The sequence below is a fragment of the Peromyscus californicus genome, unplaced genomic scaffold (assembly GCF_007827085.1).
Source record: "Peromyscus californicus insignis strain IS unplaced genomic scaffold, ASM782708v3 Scaffold_6__1_contigs__length_162567912, whole genome shotgun sequence".
Lineage (NCBI taxonomy): Eukaryota > Metazoa > Chordata > Mammalia > Rodentia > Cricetidae > Peromyscus > Peromyscus californicus.
The window spans coordinates 17,538,605-17,565,655 of record NW_026294584.1 but is presented as its reverse complement, the minus strand read 5'-3'; the positions used below and the strand labels follow the sequence as shown (position 1 = coordinate 17,565,655).

General features: G+C 38.9%; 1 protein-coding gene across 7 annotated transcripts in view; it reads right to left on the bottom strand.

Moving 5' to 3' along the window:
* The window catches only part of Ankib1 (ankyrin repeat and IBR domain containing 1), a 120,224-nt gene that overhangs the window by 58,980 nt on the left and 34,193 nt on the right, over positions 1-27,051 (bottom strand). For all 7 annotated transcript variants that reach the window (XM_052719901.1, XM_052719904.1, XM_052719905.1 and 4 more), the window contains 2 exons: positions 19,874-20,056; positions 11,281-11,398 (listed from right to left, as the gene is read on the bottom strand). In XM_052719901.1, the coding sequence (XP_052575861.1) occupies positions 11,281-11,398; positions 19,874-20,056 (301 nt within the window). The remainder of the gene's footprint in view (positions 1-11,280; positions 11,399-19,873; positions 20,057-27,051) is intronic.

Genomic DNA, 27,051 nt, shown 5'->3' with positions numbered 1-27,051 from the left:
AACGGAAAGGAGAGTATGGGAGGATCAACAAAACAAACAGCGAATGCAAATGTCATTTTTGCATGCTAACTAAAAGGCAAAATAAGAAATCTGCACACATGTGGTCAGCTGGGGCTTTAGTTGAAAAGGCAACTAAACAGAGGAGAGTTTTTAGTGAAGCACAAATCTCCAGGCAAAAATTGTAATTTTCATCGACATCTTGTAAAAATGAACTAAAATTTTATCATAAAACTGGACCTGGGGATGTAGCTTAGTGGTAAAGATCTTGCCTAGCATACACGGGGCCCAAGGATTGATCACTAGCTATAGTATCAAAAAAGAAGCTATAAAGCACAAAGAAAACACAGGCTAAGTCATGCATGGTGGTATACAATTGTGACCCCTATACTGGGGAGCCTGTGTCAGGAGGACTGTGTCAAGTTTAAGACCAGCCTAGGGTACAGCAAAATCTTACCGCAAACCAACCAACCAGCAAATCAGTCAATTAGTCAAACGCCTCAAAATTCTAGATAAAATCTTTATAACTTTAGGTTAGACACAAGCTTTACTAGGTATAATTGGCAACAGCATGATCCATAAAATAAATAAAATGATGTTTATCAAAAGAAGGCTTTTGGTAGCAAGAGAAAGATACTTCTCTTAAGCTCGAAAGCAAATCTGGCTCAAACCAGTAATTAGTGAATTTAAAATACTAGAGGCATTTCCAGGATTAAAGTTTTCATCTACTCATACATGTACTATGTTGTGGAAGAATCCTTTTGTACACTGTGAAGATGTGTCACTCGCTGAATGACCAATATCTAGGCAGGATTTTCAGGGCAGAGAGGACGCTGGGAAGAAGGGCAGACACCAGGGAGATGCAGAGTGAGCGAGCAGGATGGGTACTACAGAGATGAGGTAATAAAGCCACAAGGCAGAAAGTAAATTAACAGAAATGGGTTAATTTAAGATATAAGGGCTAGTTAGAAACAAGCCTAAGCTATTGGATGAGCTTTCATAATTAATAACAAGTCTTTGTGTCATTATTAGGAAGCCAATGATCCCGATGAAGAAGTCCAACTACAGCAATACTTGAAAAAAAAATCAATTTCTTGTCTAAATTAAGACCTATATAATTTTCCCATTTGGTTTTCTCCAAGACCACTGTTTGCAACACAGTAAAGGACAAACTAGTGTCTGATTTTTTTTTTTTTACTTAAGCCAAGAAAATGATAAACATCACTAACAATGAGCATCACAACAGGGTGTTGCACAATATAATTAAACCATATGCAAGGGTGTATGTGCTGGTAGCCAGTAGCCATGTCAGGGGCACAGCAGGTGGAACTGAAGTTCAGGTGTCAGCTCACCAGAAGAAAAACTCTGATGGGTGTATCTCATTCAAGCAAGGCTTACAAGAATACAGACTCCAGAATACCTTTTGCTTCTGCTGTACCTGTTATCTGATATAATGTATATGTATGTGGGGAGTCTCCCACTGCCTGTATTGTAGTGTGTTTATCTCTTGAAAACATCTTGGTCTTCTGGGCATTTATATCTGTGGATTGTCAGGAAGACACTGTATAATTTTGACGCAGTCAGGGCCTATTGTTCCATGAGGACTGTGAGACTCTTAGGACCAGCTTTAGATCACAGCTCAGATCGACATAGGAAAATAGTTGAATTTCCCCAGCTGCCAAGATAGCTGTTCACTATTAGCTGATAGAAAGCTTCAAAGTAGCTTTAGATTAGACCAGGTGCCTTGCTAATGGTTTTTTAGATAAACGTTTCCAAGTTTTAAGTCACAAGGACACACAGCTGTACTATCTGGCTAAGTCGTAAATACAAAGACAGTCCAATTATTGCTAGCTGGCAAATGATTAAGTCCTTGCACCCATTCCTGACCTCAATTTGTAAAAATAAATTCTGACTAGTCAAGGCTACAGAAAATAATTTGACTCTGTAGCCCCAAATGAGGGCTACAGGTGTTCTTGGATAATTAGAACTCTTATATTGCCTGAAAGAGTTTGTTGGGATATATAAACTATAAAAAGACATGATGGTGGTGGTGCATTTAATCCCAGCACTCAGGAGGCAGAGACAGGCAGATCTCTGTGAGTTCCAGGCCAGCCTGGTCTACAGAGTGAGAGTCAGGACAGGCACCAAAACTACATGGAGAAACCCTGTCTCGAAAAACCAAGGTGGGGAGGGAAAGACATGATAGGATGGAGCAATGTAGGGGAGCAACAACAGAGTACAACATGAGAGAGAACAGTATGATGAGATTCAACATGAGAGAATAAAGAGAGAAACCATCAGAATAGGTGTTGACTGTGTTTTCTTTCCTAACCTCCTCAGACAGAAAAAGTCTTAGCTTCGCTATGCTGTGGACTTTCCCTTTGAGCCCTGTCTGCGCCTGAAAGCTGGTTCTTCCTGGGCTGCATTGTGTGTGTGTGTGTGTGTGTGTGTGTGTAATTACCATGATACAAATGATCTGACTATCCTCCTTGTAAATCACAAGATACCCACAAGACATATTTTGAATACAATAAGCTGAGTTCACTGTCTGGTAAAAAGGAAGTAACTTCTACCATACCAGTCCTATAAACAGCAGCCATAAATTTTGAACAAGACATAAATTATAACTTTCTGAAGAGAGTAGAGAGCTGTTGCAGAGTATGTGTGTACACTGTGAAGATGTGTCTCTGCCTAAGGCACCTTCTGATTGGTTTAATAAAGAGCTCAATGGCCAATAGCTAGGCAGAAGAAGATAGGCAGGATTTCTGGGGGAGAGACTGAGTACTGAGTAAAGGTAAAAAGCAACATAGCTGAACATGGATTAAAAAATATGGGTTAACTAAATTATTAGAGCTACTTGGGGACGAGCCTAAGCTAAAGGCCAAGCTTCCATAAGTAACAAGACATCTCCATGTCAATATTTGGGGCTGGCAATCCAAAGATACTCTGACAAGAAAGCTTGCTACAGAGAGCAACAAAGAACAGGCAGAAAATAGAGAGCATGGACACTTGCCCAACTGAAAAAGCACCAAGTTCCTGTTTGTATAACGTTCCAAAACATTACTTATAAAGGTAAAAAGGGATACATAATTAACAGTGGAGTCACAGTTATCTAATTGGAAGATTATGTAGGCTAGTAGTCAGTGATATGAAATTTTTATAATTACATATTAATTAAAACATTATTAATGATATTTGCATATTGATCTTATTGTTGAAAACAATGGTGACTTCCCTGTGCTGGATTTGTTCCAAATAAATAACATTACTTTTAGAATCATATAAAACACTATTACAAAAAAAAAGAACAAGCCATCAAATTTATTTTTTATTGTGAAATTAACAACTTTTTTACAAGTTCATTTCTACTTGCTTTTCCTTCTATGAATTGAGCTTACTATTTAAAAACAATATTACCAAAAGCTACGTTTTTGTTAGGTAATTGTCTATAATTATAATCTATCTGGGCACCACATCTGGAATACATTCCCCATTCAGTTCCTCAAAAGTTTTTCATTGCTGCCCTCCAAAATGTTAGCAATGGTGCACAGTGTAAAAACCACCTTTGGAAATAGGCCGCCTGAAGGTCAAATTCCAGATGTGTTACTTATTTAACTATATGAACTTGAGCAAACTCTAGAAAAATAAGCACATCAACTCAATCCTTTCAACTCTAAGTGTGTGTTGAGCACTTAGTGGAAGGTCTATAAAATTGACAGAAATCAGCAATGGTGCCACTAAGTACTACCAACTCTTAAAATGTTCTATTCAGACTAAAGTAAGCATAAATTAATTAATATAAAGGTACATACCACATTCCAAATTTAAAGTACAACCAAACCATTTCCTTAGATGCAGTCAATGAAAGTGGTAACTCTAACAACTTAAAAATGTTTAGGATGTATTATGAGGGAACCATAATAAAAATGATTCTCATTTAAAATATATTAAGTATTATCAAACTGTGAGAATATAAAATAATTTTCTTGCGCATTATGACTTTTTAAAATAGTCCCATTATGTCTTTTTTTTCTTCTTTGGTTTTTGGAGACAGAGTTTCACTGTGTCACCCTGGTTGTCCTGGAACTCACTTTGTAGATCAGGCTGGCTTTGAAGTTACAGAGATCCAACGGCCTCTGTCTCCCAAGTGCTGGGATTAAAGGCATGTGCCACCATTACGTCATTTTTTAAGTAAAGGAAACAGTATTATAACACACTCATAGATTAAATATGCCAAGTTGAGTCTTACCTACTACAAATATTTTTCAGTACAATTATCTGCTTTGGTTCTATCTTATTAGTCATTTAGCAAACATTTACTGATTATCTTTTCAGTCAGGCAGTGAAGATATACATGACAGGAGAAACCACTCACAATCCTTGTCTTCCTGAAACTTACAGGAAGGAGATCAATAAGCATACATACAACAAATTCACCACTGTTGAAAGCACCTGAAGACACTCCTTGTCAGGGAGGAAGAGACAGCAAGGTAAGTACACCTCCGGATGAGTGGGAGCTGGCTAGCTGAACAGGAGAGAAAGGCAGTGTAGGTAGAGGGAACACAGAATGCGCAGACATCTGCGGCAGCAGGACGGTGGCACTGCTGCGAGAGCAAGAAGGTCAGCACAGGTGGAGCGGAGACCAAAGAGAAGCACTGTGAGATGAGACTTACAGACCTGGCAAGGGCTTGGCCACACAGGACGCTGCAAAACTATTTCTATCTTCAGTTTAACTATTATAGGAAATCAAAGGATAGCTGGGCTTGGGGACATGAAGGGTAAACTGTTATGACTAAATTTGAAAAGATTATTCTGGGTAAAGTAGGAAGAACAAAAATTGGATAGGCTGTGAGTGAAGGAAAGAAACCAACTAGAAAAAGGCTACTGCATGCTGCAAAGGGAGGCAAGGGCAGCCCAGGCAAGGTGGTGTGAGCAGAAAAGGAGAGAACTGACAATTTGGTAATGACAAGTCCAGGGACTGAGGGAGAAGAAATGTCAGCTTGTGTCCCATGTTTGTGCCTTGACTATCCAGTTGGTTACCTGTTGCTTCTATCTGTAGAACTAGGGAATACCACTGAACAAGGTACACTGGAAGAGGAGGACTGTAAATTTAACACAAAGAACTTAACCTGTTTTGATATGTTCTGGAAGGACTTTCAAAAAGGTGTTATAGGCCGGGCGGTGGTGGCACACGCCTTTAATCCCAGCACTCGGGAGGCAGAGCCAGGCGGATCTCTGTGAGTTCGAGGCCAGCCTGGTCTCCAAAGCGAGTTCCAGGAAAGGCGCAAAGCTACACAGAGAAACCCTGTCTCGAAAAACCAAAAAAAAAAAAAAAAAAAAAAAAAAAAAAAGGTGTTATATAGAAGATATTGCATTTGGAACAAAGATGTGTTGTGGAGGAAGAAATCTACACTGAGGAAATCCTTGGGTGAAGATGGCCTGTGCTGAACAGAAAAGATGATGAACTGCCAAAGTAGTTAAGAGTAATCTGTTGATATGTATTTATTCTAACATGTGGTAAGTCTGAATGTATGTGGCCCCCATACGCTCATGGGGAGTGGCACTATTAGGAGGTATGGCCTTGTTGGAGGAAGTGTGGTCTTGTTGGAGGAGGCTGGATGACTCACACCTTTAATCCAGACCTTGAGGCTGGAGGGCACACCTTTAACCTGGGCCACACCTTCTGGAGGAAGTGTGTCACTGTGGGGGCGGGCTTTGAGGTTTCATATACTCAGGATGTCACCCAGTGTGTCAGTTGACTTCCTGCTGCCTGCAAGATGTAGCACTCTCAGATTCAGCACCACCTCTGCCTGCATTCCGCCGTGCTCCCTGCCATGATGGACTGAACCTCTGAACTATAAGCAAGCCATCACAATTAAATGTTTTTTTCTTTTTAATAACAGTTGCCATGGTCATGGTGTCTCGTCACAGCAATAAAAACTCTAAGTCATAAGGACAAGCAAGTTTGTAATATACTATTTTAGAAATTTTATTTTTTCAACAGGTCCCATTAAATCTCCTAAGTTTAGGAGTTTGAAGCACTTGCTGCCCTCGCAGAGGACACTGGTTTGATTCCCAGCACCTATATATGGTGGTTCACAATGGCCAGTAACTCCAGCAGTAGGAGGTCCAACATCTTTCTCTGATCTCCATAGCACCAGGCCAGCATGTAGTGCATATACACACATGCAGGCAAAACATTCATATACATAAAAGCAATCCAAATGTTTTTAACAGTAAGTCTAAGAGCATGTCTTTAAGATTTAAATACTATTTAGTAAACATCATAAAACATTTAGTACTTCTGCTTGAGGCCAATTTTATTACTTAAAGTCTAAATCTGACATCAGATAGCATAACCTATATTCCTATGAAAAGCAGAGTGTCAGCAAGACTATGATCTTCTAGACAGTTGAGTTTACAGTTCCAAAGCAGAGCTTTACATATCATAATGGAGGGTAGCTCTGACCGCTGTTCCACTCGAATACAACTGATCTCTGTAAATGTCAGCAATACTACCTGAACAATACAAGAGAGAAGACCATTAGAAAACTCGGATCCTGCACCTAATGCTTTAATAGAAGAAATACAAAACAAATGCTTCAGCAAGTTGTCAGGCCAGGCACAGGGCGATGTGCCTGGACTTGCGCGGTGGAAACATGGCTGTGATCTGGAGGCCAGCCTGTCCATACTGTTAGACAACAACAACAACCCCCAAAAGAAACAAACAACAAGAAGTTATTATCATAGAATGGACAAATGCTGAACAGGAAAATTCTGTGAGAACGTCGGTATCTGTGGCAAAGATGACTATGTGCAAAGGTGTTACAGTGCAGAACTGTTACTTACACTTAGGCGTGGCTGCCTGGTTACAATCTGGTCAATGGAATCCGTGAAGGAATAATATATGACACATCTGGAATGGGCTCAGAAACTTCACAACTATTCTTCCCTTTCCGATTGGTTGGCTAGGATGGAGATAAACTACTTGAAGATGTCAAGTTTTGGTGTCCCCGAATGACTGTGTAGAGCTCCTTTTCACATCAAGATATAAATGCTTTGAACTATGTAATCAGATTAAGAGATGTTTCAACAGCTAGCTGATCCTAAGTGCTAAAGTAGTTCTTCCTTACTCACAGAGGACGTGTCCTAAGACTTCCATTAGAAGCCTGTGGACAGTACATACCATATGTATGTAAGTGCATGTATACCAAGGACTTTTCTTTTAATCTCTCTCTCTATATATATACAGGTGATAAAGTTCAGTTTATAAATTCCTAACAACTAATTGGATAGTTATAGCAATGCACTCTAACAAACTCTCAACATCAATATGCTACTATCAAGTAAAGCAAAGTTACTTGAGCACTAGTTTTAGCCTATTGTAAAGGCCGACCTACTAAGCAGATGGCTACTAACTGATCAAAGGCAAGTACAGCATACAGATCCAACAGACTGGACAAAAGACTGATTCAGATCCTGAGCCTGAGGGGTGAAATCCCATGCGATTCTGAATGGTGTGCAATTGAAAACTTAGTTTGTTTCTTGAACTTTCCATTCATAATTATGGATTATAGCTGAGCATAGGTAACTAAAACCATGGACAGCAAAACCTCAGACTGGGATAAATGAAATGCTGCATGATGACCCCACTGATGAATACCTTCCATTTTTCTGCCAGGTCTGCATTTTATTTCTTTAAACTGTTTTTTATTGTTTTTATTTTTAGGTTTTTGAGACAAGTCTAACTCTGTAGACCAGGCTGGCCTTACTATGCAGCCCATAGTGATCCTCCTGTCTTCTACTCCTAGGGGCTGAGACAACAGGGAGGAGACACCACACCGTGCTTTCTACACTACACTAAACTACACACTCTGTGTCAAAGAGGTCAAACAAAGGATAGAATATATTTACTGGTGCTATGAGCCTAACTCTATGAAGAAACACGGTAACACAATTTAAGGCACTTGGCATTTCTGTTCTAGTTTGGTGCTTGTCCAGTTATTTTGAGAAAGGGTCTCCCCCTATGTAACCTAGGCTAGTCTGGAACTCATCATCATCCTGGTACCTCTGCCTCCTAAGTTACAGGATTGTAAATGTTCCTCTCATTCCCAAGATTCTGTACGAGTTTTCATATTATGACTGTGAGGCATTATCGTTAGTTAAAAGAAGACTATTCTGCTATCACATTGCCTCACTCAGCAAGCACTCTACAAAATGAGCTACATCTTAAAAGGCTATCATGAATTTCTAAATTTAAGTTTTTTGACCCAGGATTTATTCTGGAGCTTAAAAGATGATAATGGAGAAACCTTTTAAAAGCAAAAACATAGATTTTAAAAATATATAAAATTACATTTCAAGTATGTTTATTCATTTCACAACTATTTTCTGAGATTAATATACATTTGTTATTATGTAAACACAAACCCATTAAGGAGTTTCCAGGCTAATAAAGGGGGTCACTTAATACCATTGGGAAAACATGCATTTCTGATGTTTTCAGGAACGGAAACACAGCTCCCCTATCCATCTCCAGGCAGGCCCACCCACATACAGATACACTCACATTCAAGTATCTAAGCTGTATGTACTAAAGGCTTGCAAGGCTGAGAACCACTGGTGTAAGATATGTATGTGTGTGTGTGTGCTGTGTATAGAATATGATGGAAACAGGAAGAGTCTCAAAAGACACAAGGTAAGAAAAATTCCTAGAAGAGGTGATTTTTAAGGACAAATTGAGATACATGGTGAAAGAACTGGAGAGACTAACACCCCAGATGATGAAACTTATGTCATAGGTCTACTTTAGAAAACTGGATGGGTTTAAATCTGGGGAGCACCGAAGAGTGTTCATCCATGCAATGGCAGGCTCAGACTGGCATTTTCAAATAACACAAAATATGTACTGGGTGAAACCAGAACTAAACTGAAGATCAGGGTACTACAACGACGAAAAATAGTAGTCTGAATTGAAGTCATCAGTGGGAATGGAAGAACAAAGAAGAGTAGAGGCCGAGGCACTTAGGAATAGAAGTGATGGGAACTGATGGGGAGTGAAGGATGACACTAGAGTTTTTACCAGGTAACTAGGTCCCCGGGTGTCCCCCAATCAGTGAGGAGTTAACTGAGGACACTGTTAGGTTATATGGAAAATGACAAATACAGTTTAGAAACCCTGGATACAGTCAGACTGTAGGTATGCAGCTGCTAGGACTCAGGTCATCTTAAAAACGATTGGTTTCACATCCACGTAGTAGCTTCTTTAAATGTATTTATTCTTAAGCTCGACCCTGCATCTTCAGACTCGGACTCTCTGAAGCTAGCTCTGACTCTATGTTTAATTTCCCAGGCCATTCTTTTTATAGTAAATTTAGGAGTCACTGCTACATACCCAGAATACTGTGGTTCAGAAGAAAAAGATGCCAATGCTAGAAGCAGGCAAACACTAGTGCTAACATGTGATTCTGGCAGCAGTGGGCCTTTATCCATGAGGAAATACTGAGTTCTCAGTTCTTTTGCTTTGTTGTTTGAGACAGGGTTCTTTCGTACAACAGCCCCGACTGTCTCAGAACTCCTGGCTTTGCAGAACAGGCTGGCCTTGAACTCAGAGACATCCACCTCCCTCTGCCTCCCAGGTGCTGGGATCATTATGACCAAAAGATGATACAAACATTTTGGGAAGTAACATTCTATTTTGGTGTTCAGGATAAAGACTTCTTGTTAAAAATAGACAACTAGAGGTTCAAAATAACTGGAATAGAACAGATTTTTACTATTCTGTTTTTAAATATATTTTTGTTAAAATTCAGCACTTCTGTTGTGGATATTTGTACACTATGTGAAGATGTATTGCTATGATTGGTGTAATAGAAAGCTTAATGGCCAATAGTGAGCAGGAGGTATAGGTGGGACTTCTGGGCAGAGAGAACTCTGGGAAGAAGAAAGGCGGAGTCGCCTGCCAGACATGGAGAGGAAACAGGAGGTGTAATATGGAAGAGAGGTAATGCAATGTGGAAGAACATAGAGTAATAAACATGGGTTCACTTATGAGAGCTGGTTGAGACAAGCCTAAGCGAAAAGCTGAGCTTTCATAATTAATAAGAAGTCTCTGTGTTGTTATCTGGGAGCTGGCTGGCAGGACAGATAAAGACTCCTTTTTTTTTTCTTTTCCCAGAGCTGAGGGCCGAACCCAGGGCCTTGAGCTTACAAGGCAAGCACTCTACCACTGAGCTAAATCCCCAACCCCTAAAGAAGCTCTGATTCTTTTTTTGTTTTTTCTTCTCTTTCTTTTTTTTGGTTTTTCGAGACAAGGTTTCTCTGTGTAGCTTTGTGCCTTTCCTGGAACTCACTCTGTAGACCAGGCTGGCCTCGCACTCACAGAGATCCGCCTGCCTCTGCCTCCCGAGTGCTGGGATTAAAGGTGTGAGCCACCACCGCCCGACAAAGACTCCTTATGCCTTTCTTTTTTAAAGTTTCTTTAAAGTCAGGCAATGCTGTTCTGCAAAGCCAGACCAAACAGCCAATGTCCAGTATGAAGGGGAGTGCAACCCGGCATGCAGCAACGTCCCAAGTGACTGTGCTAAGAATGACAGGGAACAAGGGACAAAGTTGGGGAAATCTCCTTAGTTGGCTATATCTTTAAGGAAGAAAAGAATACCCCCAAAGTGAATAAATAAAAAAACAAACAAAGGCTAGAGAGATGGCTCAGAGGTTAAGAACACTGGCTGTTCTTGCAGAGGTCCTGAATTCAATTCCCAGCACCCACATAGTGGCTCACAACCATCTGTAATGAGATCTGGTTCCCTCTTCTGGCCTGCAGGGATACATGCAAACAGAACACTGTATGCATAATAAATAAATAAATCTTTAAAAAACAAAAACAAACAAAAAATCTTATAAGAGGTAGTATATTCTCAAGTCTTAATCTCATTTTGTATATTTTATGGTAAGAAACAGCTTTTGAATAAATATAATTGATAATAACACAATTTAATTGAGCCATACAATTTGATACTTGAATGACTTCAACAAAACTCAGGAGCTCAATCAAAAAAAAAAAAAAAAGAAAGAAAGAAAGCAATTTCTACTCTCCTCTTTGATTTACAGCCACTTCACGCACCAAATGAGGTTACAGGATGATGACTGTCAGAGCAACATGTGCACAAAAACTATGTTGGCTCCTTAAAAAAAAATTCATATTTAGACATAGAAATAGCCGTGTTTAACTCTGAAGTTTCAAAAGGCACCGAGTTATCAAAGGCATAAGACATTTCTCATTACCATGAGCTCGAAGTAACGCTTCAGCAGTAAACAGAGGGGCCTGGAGCATGTCTGCAGTCTCCACAATAAGCATATCCTTTAATCTACGAAGATCCTGAGGCCTCAATCCTTCATATGGCTTTGGAAAGAAGAGAAACAACGATAAATTGGCTATTATATTCTAAAAGAAGTACATATGACCACCATTTAACATTCCAGTTTGAGCTCAGATATCGAAGGACTTTTTTGTCTCCACTACCTTGGGTTTCAGGGTATCCTTGCACAGGTCCACTTTAAACCAGAGGGTGGATGCAGGGGCGCACATACTGTATCATTTTCAAAATCAAGGGATTATGATGGGAGACCACTGTACTCTACAGTACTACATCTCTGGATAATATAGAAAAAGCTATGGAAATAAAAACATAACCACTAAGTAATAATCATTATTACAATTCTCATGTACTTTTATCTAGTCTACTCCTGATGTGAGTCTGCTGTGTGTGAATATATGCATGTTTACTTAGAAAGATCACATTTAAAAAGCAGCAGGATTTCTCAAATGTTTAGGAAGGGGAAAACCCACAAAAATCAAACAACCACTGATGATGTCCTCTGGCAGCATCTGTCAGTCGTCAGAGAGCTCGGGGGTATGACGGATCTCACCTACTGTGGTTGATTTATAAGTATTTATAATGTGATACTGCTTCTAATCTCCTGATCTTTCAACAATTATCATGTCAACCATGTCATCAGTCCTTATAGAATACATGAGTAGGACTGTTCTCAAAGGTGACAGAATTCACTTCCCGATCTCCAGATGTCTTATAGCAGAGTCACATAAAAGGTAACAAATATGTTAGTTTTGGAAAGACTGGTAGAACTCAACCACATAAAAGTCTGCCAAGATTTAATAAAAAGCATACTATTTTAAACCTATAGAAAAGTTTGAAAATTCATAGATGAAAAGTTATAAAACATCAACATCTAAAAAGGTGCAAACTTTTCATCTACAAATTTAGACAAAATTAGGAAAACAAGATAACATTTTATGTTGGTAAGGTTTTTAGAAAGTTGGTCTTTGGATTCACTATGTGAAAATAAAATCTTCATTTTACATATAAAACTACATATAACTTAACAACTTGATGCCTTAAGCTTTTCTTTGGAACATTCATCTATTCCAACGTGAACAAAACTAGCCATCTGTAGTGTTATTTGAAAAAGAAAATAAATGCAAACAGCTCAAATATATATTAATAGAGTTATACAATACCTACATGTTACAACACTCATTATTCATTTAAAATGATTTTCCCGAGTTTGCAAAACTCAGAATAGTTAAGAATAAAAACCGTTGAAAATAAAATATGTGAGTCAGGTAGTGGTGTTGCATGCTTTTAATCCTAGTACTTAGATGGCAGAGGCAGTCAGATATCAGTGAGTTCAAGGCCAGCCTGGTCTATAGCACTGGTCTACAGAAACTCTGTCTCGAAATAAACAAACAAAACAACCAAAAAAAGAAAAGAAATATGTAGTATCATTGCAACAACATAAAAATATAGAAGGGGCAAAATGTTAAGGTAATTCTATAAAATGCTGAGGATTATTTGAAAGCAATAGAATGATAAACTCTGAAAATAAAAATCACTAGGCTGTTAAGGAGCTACAACAGTGGTAGTGTGCGGAGCCCTTCCATTTAAAAACTGAGGAGCAAACTTAGGTTCAACAAATTTTTTTATCACATGAAATTAATTACAAAGAAATGGAAATTTAATCCAGGGTTCCAAATGGGGACATCATTAAATGAACACTGCAACTAATCCTAGGTATCATTAGAAGTGTCCAAAGTTTGTTGTTAAGCTAATTATAAAACACACTTTCCCCCGAAAAACACAATATATCCCTTCATAGTTAAATCTGTAGAATGTATTCCAGAAGTCACATACAATCTATCATGTAGCTTCTTCAAAGTGTGTTCCAAGTTTAGCCATGAATTCCTAGAGATCCCACCCTGCCTCAGCAATAGGAGTTAGGTGTTCCCAATGGTGGCAACTGTATATTTCTTGCAAGTATTTCCTAAAAGTTCCTCTTCAGATTAGAAATCATTTTACCTTCTTTATTTTGAATCAACTAAGTAGAAAGGAAACAGTGAATCACAACTCTATAGATTAATGTTATCTATAACCCAACAGTACAAATAAATAATAAAAATTATCCTTTCTGGCAATTCTGACAACATAGAGAGAGTTTAGATTTCAGATAGTTAAGGGATAATATAAAGTGGTCTATATACATAAGCTTTTAAATGCTTGCAGTTTTCAACTGAAGTGGGTAACAATGGAAGAGTTCTTAAAGGACAAAGGCATACTGCCTTCATGAGCACAGACCACATCTCTGTGAAACTCTGAAGCAGAGCTGTAATTAGGTCATGTGCAACATTTCAATACATTGTTCAGTCTCAAGTGCACACTAGCTCTCCCTTCTGAGTCAAAGATAAAAATGAAGGTGACTTTCTCTTTCCTGTTGCAAAGATAAACTGTTACTATTTTCAGATTATAAGCCAGTAATAACCTTCAAATAAAGTCAAAACTGATACAAAAAAGGAAACTAAATTAAAAAGAAACTTGAATAAAAGTACCTCTTCCATAATCTTGTGTATATTACTGCTATGAAAGAACCACAAAAGAAATAAGCAACAGCCTAATACACAAACACTATTTTGATAACAGTTAAAAAATAATAGTTACTTTCAAAAATGATTTCAGAAAGACCATGATATAAAGTAATCAGGAAAAGACTATTTTTTTCTATTACTTATTCCAGAATTGAAACTAGTCAACCACCCCAGCTACAGGTGGATACATTTATTGTAAAAAAGATTGCTCAGTCCGCTGAGGCACTTGTGTACAGGCTGGAATCCCTGAGTTTGATCCCCCAAACCAACACAGCAGCAGAAGAGAACCTACACACACACACACACACACACACTCAAATGCAAGACATGGAAGACAGAGGAGAAAAGAGATGGCTTCTATTCCCTTTAATATTAATTTTTTTTAGCTGATCTCTGAGGTTAGCTTGGGAAAGAAAGGAGAAAAAAAGTTACACAGGAAGTACTTCATCCAGCTTCTTCTCTTGAGTAGTATAGTTCTTGCTTGAGTGTCGATACGTGGGGTAGCCTACACTTTTACCAGATAGGAAGCTTTGCTCTTACAAAGCAAGTCTGCTGGTTCTGCGGGCCAGATCATCTGCCACGAGAAGGACCTGTGGCCTTCTCCAGTGTACTGCCATTTTCTTTTCAGTTACTCAGAAGCAGGCACATATACATTTTGTAATGTGTATTTTACAGAGGCCTAATCACCACCAGTGTTTTAGAGTTAAAAAAAAATCATGGCTTCCATTTTCGTATGGTAGGTACCACTGTGAAAATTATGTGCTCATTTAACTGTTCAATTCTTAGTTTCTCTGTTGGACTGAACACCAGGAGGGCAGGCAGCCTACCTTTTTTCTTCATTGATACCCACTCTCCTAGAACACTGCCCACTAAAGCACATGGTTTTGTTGGATCATGAGACTAAGAAGGAGATTAAAAAACAAATAAAAATGATGATGACTCCCAACTCACCTGATTCATTTATTATTGGAATTAGAATAGCACTAAGGCAACTTGGACTAAATTAAGATGTGCCATAATTTACAGGACATGCCACACACTATCTATGCCATAAAATGAAGAGAAACCTTAGCTCAAATATAACATTTAAAATTATCTAAATCAGTTATATTCATCAGTAAGAAACCAGTCAAAATATATAAACCATATGTCCCAACCTTGGAAAAATGTTCAAAATAAATTGTTAAATTTAAAAAATTAGAGAAACAGGTGTGGTGGTACACACTGTTAATACCAACACTTAGGGGGCAGAGGCAGCAAAACCCGTGGAAGGTAGTCTGGTCTACACAGTGAGTTCCAGGACAGCTACGGCTACACAGAGAGACCCTGTCTCAAAGGGGGAAAAAAAGATTTTATTAAACTGAATTTAAAATGATTTTATTCACATCAAAATTGAGTATATATGCTTGCTTATATCTGAGAGCGTAAAAAAACTGTTAACATTTGGTGAATTGAGTCAGGAAAGTGACTTTTTTTTTTGTTTTTACACTTTCAAGTATATTTATTTATTATAATTTCAGAATTGTGAACCCAGGCCATGCCTTCCAGAAGAGCAGGTAGGCCAGTCTCCCCAATGACCTTCCCCCACTCTTTCTGTTCCCTCTGGCAGATCCGCCCTGCTGAACCACAGGACACACCTGACAGAAGACCTGCTCTCTAGCCTCCGACAGGCACAATCCTCAGGAGTCTCCACCACCCTCTTCATTGTGTCCCACCCCCACCTGCAGCAGACAGTCCCTGCAAAAAAACCAGGCAGGCTGCTGCTAGAGGACCTCCGCCACTTTCTTGATCCCCCCCCCCCCCCCCCCCCCCCCCCCCCGCTTCCATTCCCAATACCCCTCTGCTCCTTGTCTCCATGGCCTAACCATCAACTTGGGTGGTGAGTCCCTGCTGGACCAGAGGGCGCACGGGCCAGCAGAACTCCGGTAGGCCTCCTCCATTCTCTAGGTGCCCCCCTCCCCCCTGGCCCCCGACTCTATTTCCTAGGAAATCTGAGACACTATGAAAAGACCAAACCTAAGAATAATAGGACTAGAAGGAGAAGAAACCCAGCTCAAAGGCCCAGAAAATACTTTCAACAAAATTATAGAAGAAAATTTCCCTAATCTAAAGAAGGAGATGCCTATAAAGGTACAAGAAGCTTACAGACCACCAAATAGATTGGACCAGAAAAGAAAGTCCTCTCGCTATGTAATAATCAAAACACTAAATATACAGAACAAAGAAAGACTATTGAAAACTGCAAGGAAAAAAAAGCAAGTATGAAGGCAGACCTATTAGAATTATACCTGACTTCTCAATGGAGACTCTAAAAGAAAGAAGGGCCTGGACAGATGTCTCGTAGACACTAGGAGACCACAGATGCCAATCCAGTGTGGTGATATATTGTGTACCCCAATAAAGCTTACCTGGGGATCAGAGGACAGAGCCATCCACAAAATCAGACATAGACGTCAGGCAGTGGTGGCACATACCTTTATTCTATCACTCGGAAGGCAGAGATTCGTCTGGATCTTTTTGAGTTCAAGGCCACACTGGGCTACATGAGAGAAACAGAACCAGGTAGTGGTGACACACGCCTTTAATCCCAGGAAGTAATATGGCAGGACACAGAAAGGTATATAAGGCATGAGGAAACAGGAATTCACTCTCTTGAGGCTGAGGATTTCATAGAGGTAAGCTAGTGGCTGGCTGTTCTGCTTCTCTGATCCCCAGGAAAGCTTTGTTGGTTTACATAATATATCAACTCAGCCCAGACGACTATACCCAGCAAAACTTTCATTCACCATAGATGGAGAAAACAAGATATCCCACAATAAAGTCAAATTTAAACAATATCTATCTACAAATCCAGCAATACAGAAGGTACTAGAAGGAAAACTCTCACCCAAGGAGGTCAACAACATCCATGAAAGTAGAGGAAATAAATAATTTTACACTAGCACACACAATGCCACTGCCACCACCCTCTGCCACCCACCATCACTAACAACAACAACATATGAGGACTAACAATCATTGATATCTCTCAATATCAATGGACTCAATTGCTCAATAAAAAAACACAGACTAACAGGATGAAAACAGGATCCATCCTTCTGCTGCATACAAGAAACACACATCAACATCAAAGATAGACATTAGCTCAGAGTAAAGGATTGAAAAAGAGTTTTCAAGCAAATGGACCTATGAAGCAAGCTGGTATATAGCCATTCTTATATCTAAAAAAAATAGACTTTCAACCAAAATTAATCAAAAGAGATGGGAAAGGACACTTCATATTCATCATAGGAAAAATCCACTAAGATGTTTCAATTCATAACATCTATGCCCCAAATGCAAGGGCACCCACATTTGTAAAAGAAACATTACTAAAGCTTAAGTCACACATCAACCCTCAGACATTGATAGGGGGAGATGTCAATATCCCACTCTCACAAATGGACAGGCCATCCAGACAAAAACTAAACATAGAAATAATGGAGCTAACTGATGTTATAAATCAAATGCACCTAACAGATATCTACAGAACATTTCGCCCAAACACAAAAGAATATACCATTTTCTCAGCACCTCATGGAACCTTCTCCAAAATTAACCACATACTCGGTTACAAAGCAAGTCTCAACAGAAGAAAAGTGAAATAACCCCTGCATGCTATCAGACCAATGTGGATTAAAATTGGGTTTCAACAACAACAGAAAAAACAGAAAGCTTACAAACACATGGAAATTGAAAAATTCTCTCCTTAATGACTACTAGGTCAAGACAGAAATAAAGAAATTAAAGACTTCCTAGAATTTAATGAAAAGGAATGCACAGCATACCAAACTTATGGACACAATGAAAGCAGAGCTAAGAGGAAAGTTCATAGCACTAAGTGCCTGCATAAAGAAATTAGAGAGATCTCACACCTGAAACAGCACACCTGAAAGCTTTAGAACAAAAAGAAATAAGCAGATTCAAGAGGAATAGAGGGCAAGAAATAATCAAACTGAGGGCTGAAATCAAAAAAATAGAAACAAAGAGAACAATACAAAGGATCAATGAAACAAAAAGCTGGTTCTTTGAGAAAATCAACAAGATAGACAAACCCTTATCTAAACTAACTACAAGACAGACTATCCAAATTAACAAAAAGCTCATAAATTTTTGATGATTCATGAGAAAAAGAAAATAATATAATTACATGATATGCACACAAGCCAATAGTTATATGATTCCTGTTAGAACCAAGTTAATACTAAACACTGAGGAATCAGATTCATTTGGAGAGGAAAACATTTACTGTGGTTTAATTTATTTAAGAATTATCTATGGTTTCCTACTTCATGCAAGCAATGTTAGGCACTGTAATTCTTTGTTGAAAAAAAGCAGATATACTTCTAGCCTTAATCTAATAGAGAAACACAATAAAAGAGAAAAAATAATTACAGCATGTGGTAAGACTTATGTGAAATAATGAGAGGAAGAAGTTTCAGATAGATGGGAAGAATAGGTTTTGAAATCTACAGGACAGCAGAATAACTGTTCTCAACTTTATGGAGTATGTATTGAGTAACTTCAGATTTAATAACATAAACGTGACAGAAGATTGGGACCATAGCACAGTGGTAGATTACATGTTGAGCATGCATGAGGCCCTGGGTTCACTTGCCAGCACCAAAACTAGCCATGTTAACTGATTTGATTTAATCATTCCACAATGTGTATGTGTCAAAACATCATATTGTATGCCATGAATGTACACAGTTATAATGTGGAATCTTAATGGTTAGGGTCAAGTAGCAGGTACTTAAGGCAGTTAAGGGAGGGGATGGGAGCTTAAGTTTCCCTCTGGTTTCCTGTTTTCTGTTTAATACTGTGATTCTTGCTTTTGTGCATTCTTTACTATTTATCATGGGCCCTTGCCAGAAATTGTTTGGATTTTCAGCCTCTGATACTATGAGCTAAGTAAACGTATATACATACAAATTTAATGTGCTTGAAGTATTTTTATATGGTAAGACACCCAAAGGGACTAATACAGTCACTAAATGGTTTAAAAACTATAATATCATAAATAAAAGTCTCTCTGTCACCTATGTACAAAGCAGACTCTACAGTCATCATAATGGAGGGCAGGTTGTCATTAAGGGGTACGACAACAGCTGGGATGAAAAGCGAACACGTTGTGGTTTAGAGCAGAGGAGTACAAACTGGGATGAACAGTCAGGTAATGTTTTCGAAGGTAAAAGTACCAGACTTCTTGATTGTCTGCATGTCATGTGCAATGATAAGGGAGGTATGAAGGATCAGGACCGTCTGCCACATTCATACTTGAGCCACCAGTAGATCAAAGTGATGCTACTGAGACAAGGAAAGCAAGCAAGCATCTGAGGGGAGGCAGCAGGCAAGTGTGGGAAGTACTGTGAGGCATTCGGGAAAGATGAGGAGAAATGGAAGACTGATCAATGGGATTCCACGTCAAGTATAGCTCCATTCTACACGGAGAGACTGGCCTGATGCAGGGACAGGAAGAGGAAGTTGGTAGGTACAGACTGTCAGAGATATGACCCTGTAGCAAAAGAGGGACAGGGATGGCAAAGAGTGACAGGGTTTCAGTTGTTCCAGTTTCCTTTTGTGTTCAGGTGGGACTTACCAAAGCTTTTGTGTTGTCAACAAGCAACCTGTGAGAGAGGGAAAGACTAATAGAGAATGGAGCCATGAGATTATCCCAGTAAGTGGTAACAGGACTTAAACACCAACACATTTATTCACATGTTAGTAAACACATAAACATGTTAAAGGAAAGACTCAACATTCAGGTTTTCTAGATGTATTTTTATGCTCACAGCTATGGATTAAGTACTGCTGAAGCTATTTAGCATACTGTAAAGATGACCACCAAACTGAGTTAAAGAAAAAAAACTTAAGTAAAAAAAAAAATCAGCTTACCTCTCGTTTGTCTAATGCAGCATACTCAGCTTCTATTTCCTCAGCCTCCGGGTCACGAGAGAACACCATCTGAGACTCCAGACTGAGGGCCAGGTCTTTGTGGTGCTGCTTTTCGGCACAGTCACAAGGAGTGTCTTTATTTTCATTTTCAGCAAACAAGTCTCCTCCATGTTTTACTAAAAGCTAAAAGAGTTTAAAAAAAAAAAAAATCACAACTACAGATTGGATTAAGTTATTTTATGCTACACATTAAAGAAATTAAATGTATGACTGTCATAACAAAATGTACAGTAGATATATGTATCTAAATGTATTTTAATGTAAAATTAAAATGTAATTTAAAATTTTAAATTAAAATATAAATGTATTTTAAATAATAAAGAGGCATCAGGTAGCAAAGACTTTTGATTTTTAAGGTTCAGAATTCTTGTTTTACTAATAATGAGTTTCCTTGGCTAAAGAAAGTAAATCTTCAACTTTAAAAACAAATTCTTAAGTATTTTGTCAATTTCCCATACCTAAATAAAACTTTTACTTAAATATAAAAAAGATTATAGTTATTCAATGCTTAAACTTTAAAAATTTCTTATGATTTTTCTTTCTCTCTTTTCTTGACAAGAGCCTTAAATATAACCCAGGCCGGCCTTGGACTCGGTCTTCCTATGCTGCTTCCAGAATGATGGGATTGTGTGCATGTGTGCCACCATATTTGGCCTACACATCTTTCTTAAGAGGGACACAGTTGCCACTGTGAATTTAACCACTAATACCTGGATGTCCTGACCTGACAGACAAAAGTTTTCACTTGTCTCAGCATTCTTCTGTGAAACACTAAATTAACCTCACATTTGCAAGTAAAAAACAAAGCTCTTTTCAATGTTTCTCAAAATAAGAGAGAACTGCTTACTGCGAAGTAAGATGAAGAAAGATATCCCCATATATAATTTGTAGGAGAACTTTCATGACTTGTTCACACTGACATTTCTGCTGGCTTTACGAGTTACATTTTTTTCTAAGGGCTTAAAGTTCAAAATTGTCAGACTCTTTATGCTAAGTACTTTAAGTATACATTCTTGCCTTGTGTGACACGGGCATTGTTATCTTAGAATTTACAGAATGTGACCCAAGTTCCCCAGCAAAGCAGTGTGACTGGATTCAGACAGTTTGCCTAACTTTTAATCATTTCTAGATCCTGAATTAAGTCAGCCACACTGCTCACATAAAATGAAGAAGTCAAGTACACACTGGATCTATTCTGAAGTGCTGCCCAGATTCTCATCTACTGTCTGATGTATGTTTTAGAGGCTTTTATTTTGTAAAAGGGTAATCCAAGTTGGTATTTCATCTAAATAATTTTATACTCTTCATTACCGACCAATGAATACAAACATATAAAGTTCTTCGGGACTGAAATTTTTATTGTTCTCTCAGGTAAGGGGAATCTCCTAAAAGGAAATGCTGAAGTATGGCCTTTACTCAATGAGGGTTCAAAAGGTGTGTGTGTAGAGGGGACAGGTAAGCCACTGTTGAGAGGAGAGGCATGCTGACCTTGTTTGAACAGACAAACAGGTAGTTCGCTGTGCAAGAGATCCCCAGATGAGCTTGATTAGAGTGGCCGAGGGAACCACTGTCACAGCTGGCATAAGTAAGAACCTTATAATCAGTGATGGAGTGAGACAGCCATGTTTGCAACATGATGAAAATCTGCTTGTATGCCACCTTTAGCATGGAAAATCGCTAAAAGTACTGTTAAACACTGGAAGGTGATGCATTAAAATAGTACTTCAGCCCACTGGTCTTTGGGAAATAAGTTCAGGAAAAGTACTAGGCAAAGACATGCTGGGCGGAGATAAGATTTTTTTTTTTTTTTACAAACTGAGTTGTTTTGCTTTGACATGATGGGGAGTTTGGTTTAGAAAAGGTAGTTTTCTAACCAAAGCATGGCAAGTATCTTCCTACGTATTCTCATTAGCTAAGCAAGAAGAAACAAGACGACTGGGTTTTATTCATATGGTTTTTAATGTCTCTTAAACACTTGTTGGCACATAAAATGATCTCAACAAATTTATTCTTCTAATTCTGCATTTTTTGGTTCACAATTTCAGAAGAAAAGGAGTAACCCAATATTCAAGACAAATTCCATACCTCCCTTTTGATTCAGGGGTATTGACTGGCCACATCATTTAACTACTTTAAAGACTAAGTTTACCATGGTCTATCTGTTAAATAAGGTAGCTCGTATAATAGAAGATGTAATAGAAAGTCAGCTAAGGTGGCATACAACTGTACTCCCAGGATTAAGGAGGTGGAAACGGGAGGATCAAGTTCAAGCTCAGCCTGAGCTATCCGAGACCTTCAAAAACCAAAAGCTAAACCAAATTGTCCTGGCTAGTTTTATGTCAACTTGACACAAGCTATCTGAAAGAAGGGAACCTCAATTGAGAAAATGAGAAAATGCCTCCATAAGATCCAGGTGTAGGGCATTTTCTTAATTAGTGATTGATGGGGGAGAGCCCAGCCTGTTGTGGTTGTTTCCATCCCTGGGCTGATGGTTCTGGGTTCTATAAGAAAGCAGGCTAAGCAAGCCATGAGGAACAAGACAGTAAGTAGCACCCTCCAAGGCCTCTGCATCAGCTCCTGCCTCCAGGTTCCTGCCAAGACTTCCCCTCAGTGACGGACTGTTGCCTGGAAGTGTAGGTGGGAAATAAACCTTTTCCTCTCCAAGTTGCTTTTGGTCATGGTCTTTCTTTCCCTCCCTTCCTAACTTCCTTCCTTCCAGGTTTTTTCGAGGCTCCACTTGCCTCTACCTCCCAAGTGCTGGGATTAAAGGCGTGCACCACCACCATCCGGTGGTCATGGTGTTTTATCACAGCAATAGTAACTGTAAGTAGCACATACACCAAACCAAAAAGATGCAGTACAAAATACCCTCCAAAGTCTCTTCTAATTCTAAGGTTGCCCTTTGGCCATCTACAACCTCTATGACGCTGGGCACTCCACTTTCCCTCCAATTCCATTCTAATTTCCTATTTTAGCTCCTAGCACTGGGGACTTCCTGCTTTCCTTCCAGTTACTTTCTTAATGCAGTTACAGGCTTGATGATGATAATGATGTCTTGGTCTGCATAATACAAAGGAATACCAGAGAAATTTAGCAATACTGAAAAATTCCAATCATCTAGTACATGTATCAAGCTTTTTTGTTGGTCACCAGCTCACAAATAACGACAAAGAAACTTATTATTAAGAAAGCTTGACCTTTCTTTAACTTAGGTTTGTCTCAACTAGCTCTTATAACTTAAATTAACCCATTTGTATCGATCTAGGTTCTGCCACATTACGCTACCTTTCTTCCATCTTGTACCTCCTGCTTCCTCTCCGTGTCTGGCTGGCAACTCTGCTTTTCTTCTTCCCAGAGTTCTCTCCCTGTCTGGAAGTCTTGCCTATACCTCCTGCCTAGGTATTGGCCATTCAACTTTTTATGACACCGATCACAGCAATACATCTTCACATAGTGTACAAATATCCCTCAAAAAGCGCAGTGGCCAAAAAAAAAAAAAAAAAAAAAAAAAAAGGCCGGGCGGTGGTGGCGCACGCCTTTAATCCCAGCACTCGGGAGGCAGAGCCAGGTGGATCTCTGTGAGTTCGAGGCCAGCCTGGTCTCCAAAGCGAGTTCCAGGAAAGGCGCAAAGCTACACAGAGAAACCCTGTCTCGAAAAACCAAAAAAAAAAAAAAAAAAAAAAGCGCAGTGGTTTTCAATCTTCCAAATGCTTTGGTTCTTTAACACCGTTCTCACATTGTGGTGACCCCAACCATAAAATTATATTCATTGCTACTTCATAACTGTAATTTTGCTACTGCTATGAATCGTAATGTAAATGTTTTCCAATGGTCTTAGGCGACCCTTGTGAAAGGGCCATTCAATCCCCAAAGGAGTGCGACCCATAGGTTGAGAGGGTCACTGTGGCCTTGTTAAGGTGGTAAAGCAATGTATAACTCACATGATGATGATAGTGTAAACAGACCAACTTCTTCACCAATTGTATAAAACAGCATATATAATTATGCACACAAGGAATATAGCAGAATGTATCAGTCAAGTTTGTAAACATACACTGTGATGTTCACACAATGGCAAAAGCACCTAACAACACATTTCTCAGACGGTATTCCCTATCATGAGTGACACAGGACTACGCATGCTTTCTCAGCCACATTTCTTAAATTTGCTGTTGATATCTCCCTGTAAAACAAGTCAGCTACTGCCAACAATCAGATCATTATCCGAATGGTTTTACAGAAATACTATCCTTCAAAGCCCTCACTCCAACCTACTAATCTTATTCCTCTGATTTCTTTACCTTTCTGTAACACGTCACATGACTGACCCACTCTCCTTTCCTGGAAATTCTTCTATTCGTATTCTTTGCCCAATATTACCTTAGCCCTCTTATTCCTCTACTTTTCCACTACATAATGGAGACACACAGAGTATTTTAAACCTTCAGGGATTTAAACTGCACTGGTGTGATGTTTCTGGGCAGTCACAGTTGGAAGTACTGTTCCAGGACAGGGTTTTCAAACTATGGAGGAATGATCTGGAAACCTTGATAGTCCCATTATGGCCCTGGAATGGGCACTAATTCTACAGGTGATTTCAATGTGGACTGTTGTCTTAGGGTTTCTACTGATGTGACAAAAACACTATGACCAAAGAGCAAGTTGGGGAGAAAGGGGTTTATGTGGCCTACATTTCAGCATTGCTGTTCATCACTGAAGTAAGTCAGGACAGGAATTCAAACAGGGCAGGATCCTGGAACGAGGAGGCAATGCAGAGGCCATGGACGGAACCAGCAGCCCAGGGATGGCACCACCCACCATAGGCTGGGCCCTCCCTGACTGATCACTAATTAAGAAAATGACTTACAGCTGGATCTCACAGAGGCATTTCCTCAACTGAGGCTCCTTCCTCTGATGACTCTCGCTTGTGTCAAGTTGACACACACAATCAGCCAGTCCAGCTGTGCTCAAAGCGAGGGCTTCTCAATCTTTAATCTGAGTATGACTGACAGTGACTGAGGTAAGAGTCCATTAAACTACAGATTCGGGTTCAGCTGGTCTGACATCAAGCTGTAGTTTCTGTATTTCCAGTAAGTTTTCAGAAGACTGATATCAATACTAGCTGGGGTCCTTTTGAAGTAACAAGGCAAGAAGCATTCACTGCTTTAAAAATATTTCAAATCTAATCTATATTCCAACCATTAGGCTAATAGATCTATATTTGCTTGCATAAGACTACTTCTCCAATTAAAATTTTTGAATAGCTCATATTTCTGGTCCTGACCCTGAATGTCTAGCACTTGGTGGCTTCTATTTAATATGGCCTAGTGTACCCTCCTTCTAAGTCACTCTTATTTCCCTACAAAATTCTTCAATCTGAATACACTTGAAACCTGAACAGCATTTTTCAATCTGCCATGCAAAATAATCACCCGGGGAAGAGGACAAATTACTCCTAGAATCTCATATACAGATTTTGCTCTGGAATCTGGAGGTCAGGTGTTCAACATAATCAGAAGACTGAAGTCCAGACAGGAAGTTACCTAGATGCTGGTCTGGAAGAGTCCTATATTCTTTTGTATTAAAGCTCTAGGTGCTAAAACCAACATAATTAGGTAGACTCTTCAGTCTGATTGGTGAATGTTTTTTATGGCTTTCAATGAAGTGTGAAACCTGTGTCAAGCAGGTTCTGTGAGTGGCAATAAGGAGAACTGTGACTTACCACATGTGGGTTTCTCACGCCCTTTACTTGATCAAACAGTTACAGTTACAACATCACATAAACATTTAGGGTCAAGTGTGTATAGGAAAGATGTGACATAACATTAATTTTTATAAAAATGTTTTTCACCAAGTGTGAAGCTCTCAAAAACTAAACCACTGCCATGTCTGCCATTTACAGAACCACTAGTACAGGTTAATCACTCAAAGAAATAAATGTGGCCTACTGACAATGATTACCTTGGGGAAGTCTACCAAAGGGGAGAAGTATCATGGAGTTTTTGTTAGATTATGCTAGTTGACATCACCCTTCACCAAAGTTCATTTCTATTCCAAAGCAGAAAAGATAAACTCTTAGCTACAAAGAAAACCATAATATTAATTATCACATTAAATTCCTACCAGTTTTATGTACTACTGAAGCTTTATTTTTGTGTGCTGGGCATCCATACACAGAATATTTCACGTCCTCTGTTATTAAAGCAAATGGATGTGATATATCAATAATGCTATATACACATACATACCATGGGGGCAGAGAGGTAGTGCGTGTGTTTGTGAGGTATAGTCCTTTTCCCAATTCTTTATACTACATGGAGGGCTATCACAAACTGGGGCCTACGGGCCAAATCAAGCTAGCTGCCTCTTCTGTATGAATTTGTATAGATCTTGAACACTTTAAATAGCCTGAAGAATATTTCATGACATATAAAAGTTGTAAGAAAATTAGTTGGCAATGTTCACAAAATAACAATGTATCAGAACACTGCTTTGCTTCTTTGTTTATATGTTAACATATTATCTATAGTTACTTGTAGGCTTCACTGGCTAAGTTGCCTGAAATATTTACTATCTAGGCTTTAACAGAAAAGAATTTATTAACTCTTAAATAATTGTTATATGAAGACATTATAATTATAGGAATAGGAAAGGTGAGGAATGAGAATGAACATATGTGAATAATCCAAGGTAAAAAGGCTTTTGCAGAGAATGGCAGCAACATTAGGAGAAACCAGATATCCAAGCTAGTAACTAGAGGTGAGTGAGCCGAGCTTCAGAAATACTGAATTTGAGACTGCTACAATATACATATGAGGAAGTCAACGCAGAAGCAACATAGAAACATAGGGAAACTTCAAAGGAGTCAGTCAAGGCAGCAGAGACAGAGACACAGGTGCAATTCTGTGCAAAGCCTTTAATACCTTGATACCTGAAGGTTCTAAAAACAACATAATTAAGGGGTTGTAATTTTCATGCTATGCATGAGTATGAGTATATATGTGTGTGTATGCACTTATGGAACACAGAATAAGAAGGAGTATTGATATAAGCATTTCATTTCTATGGTTCAAAATGATGAGCTGTAACTGGGTATGGTGACGCTCACCTTTAACCCC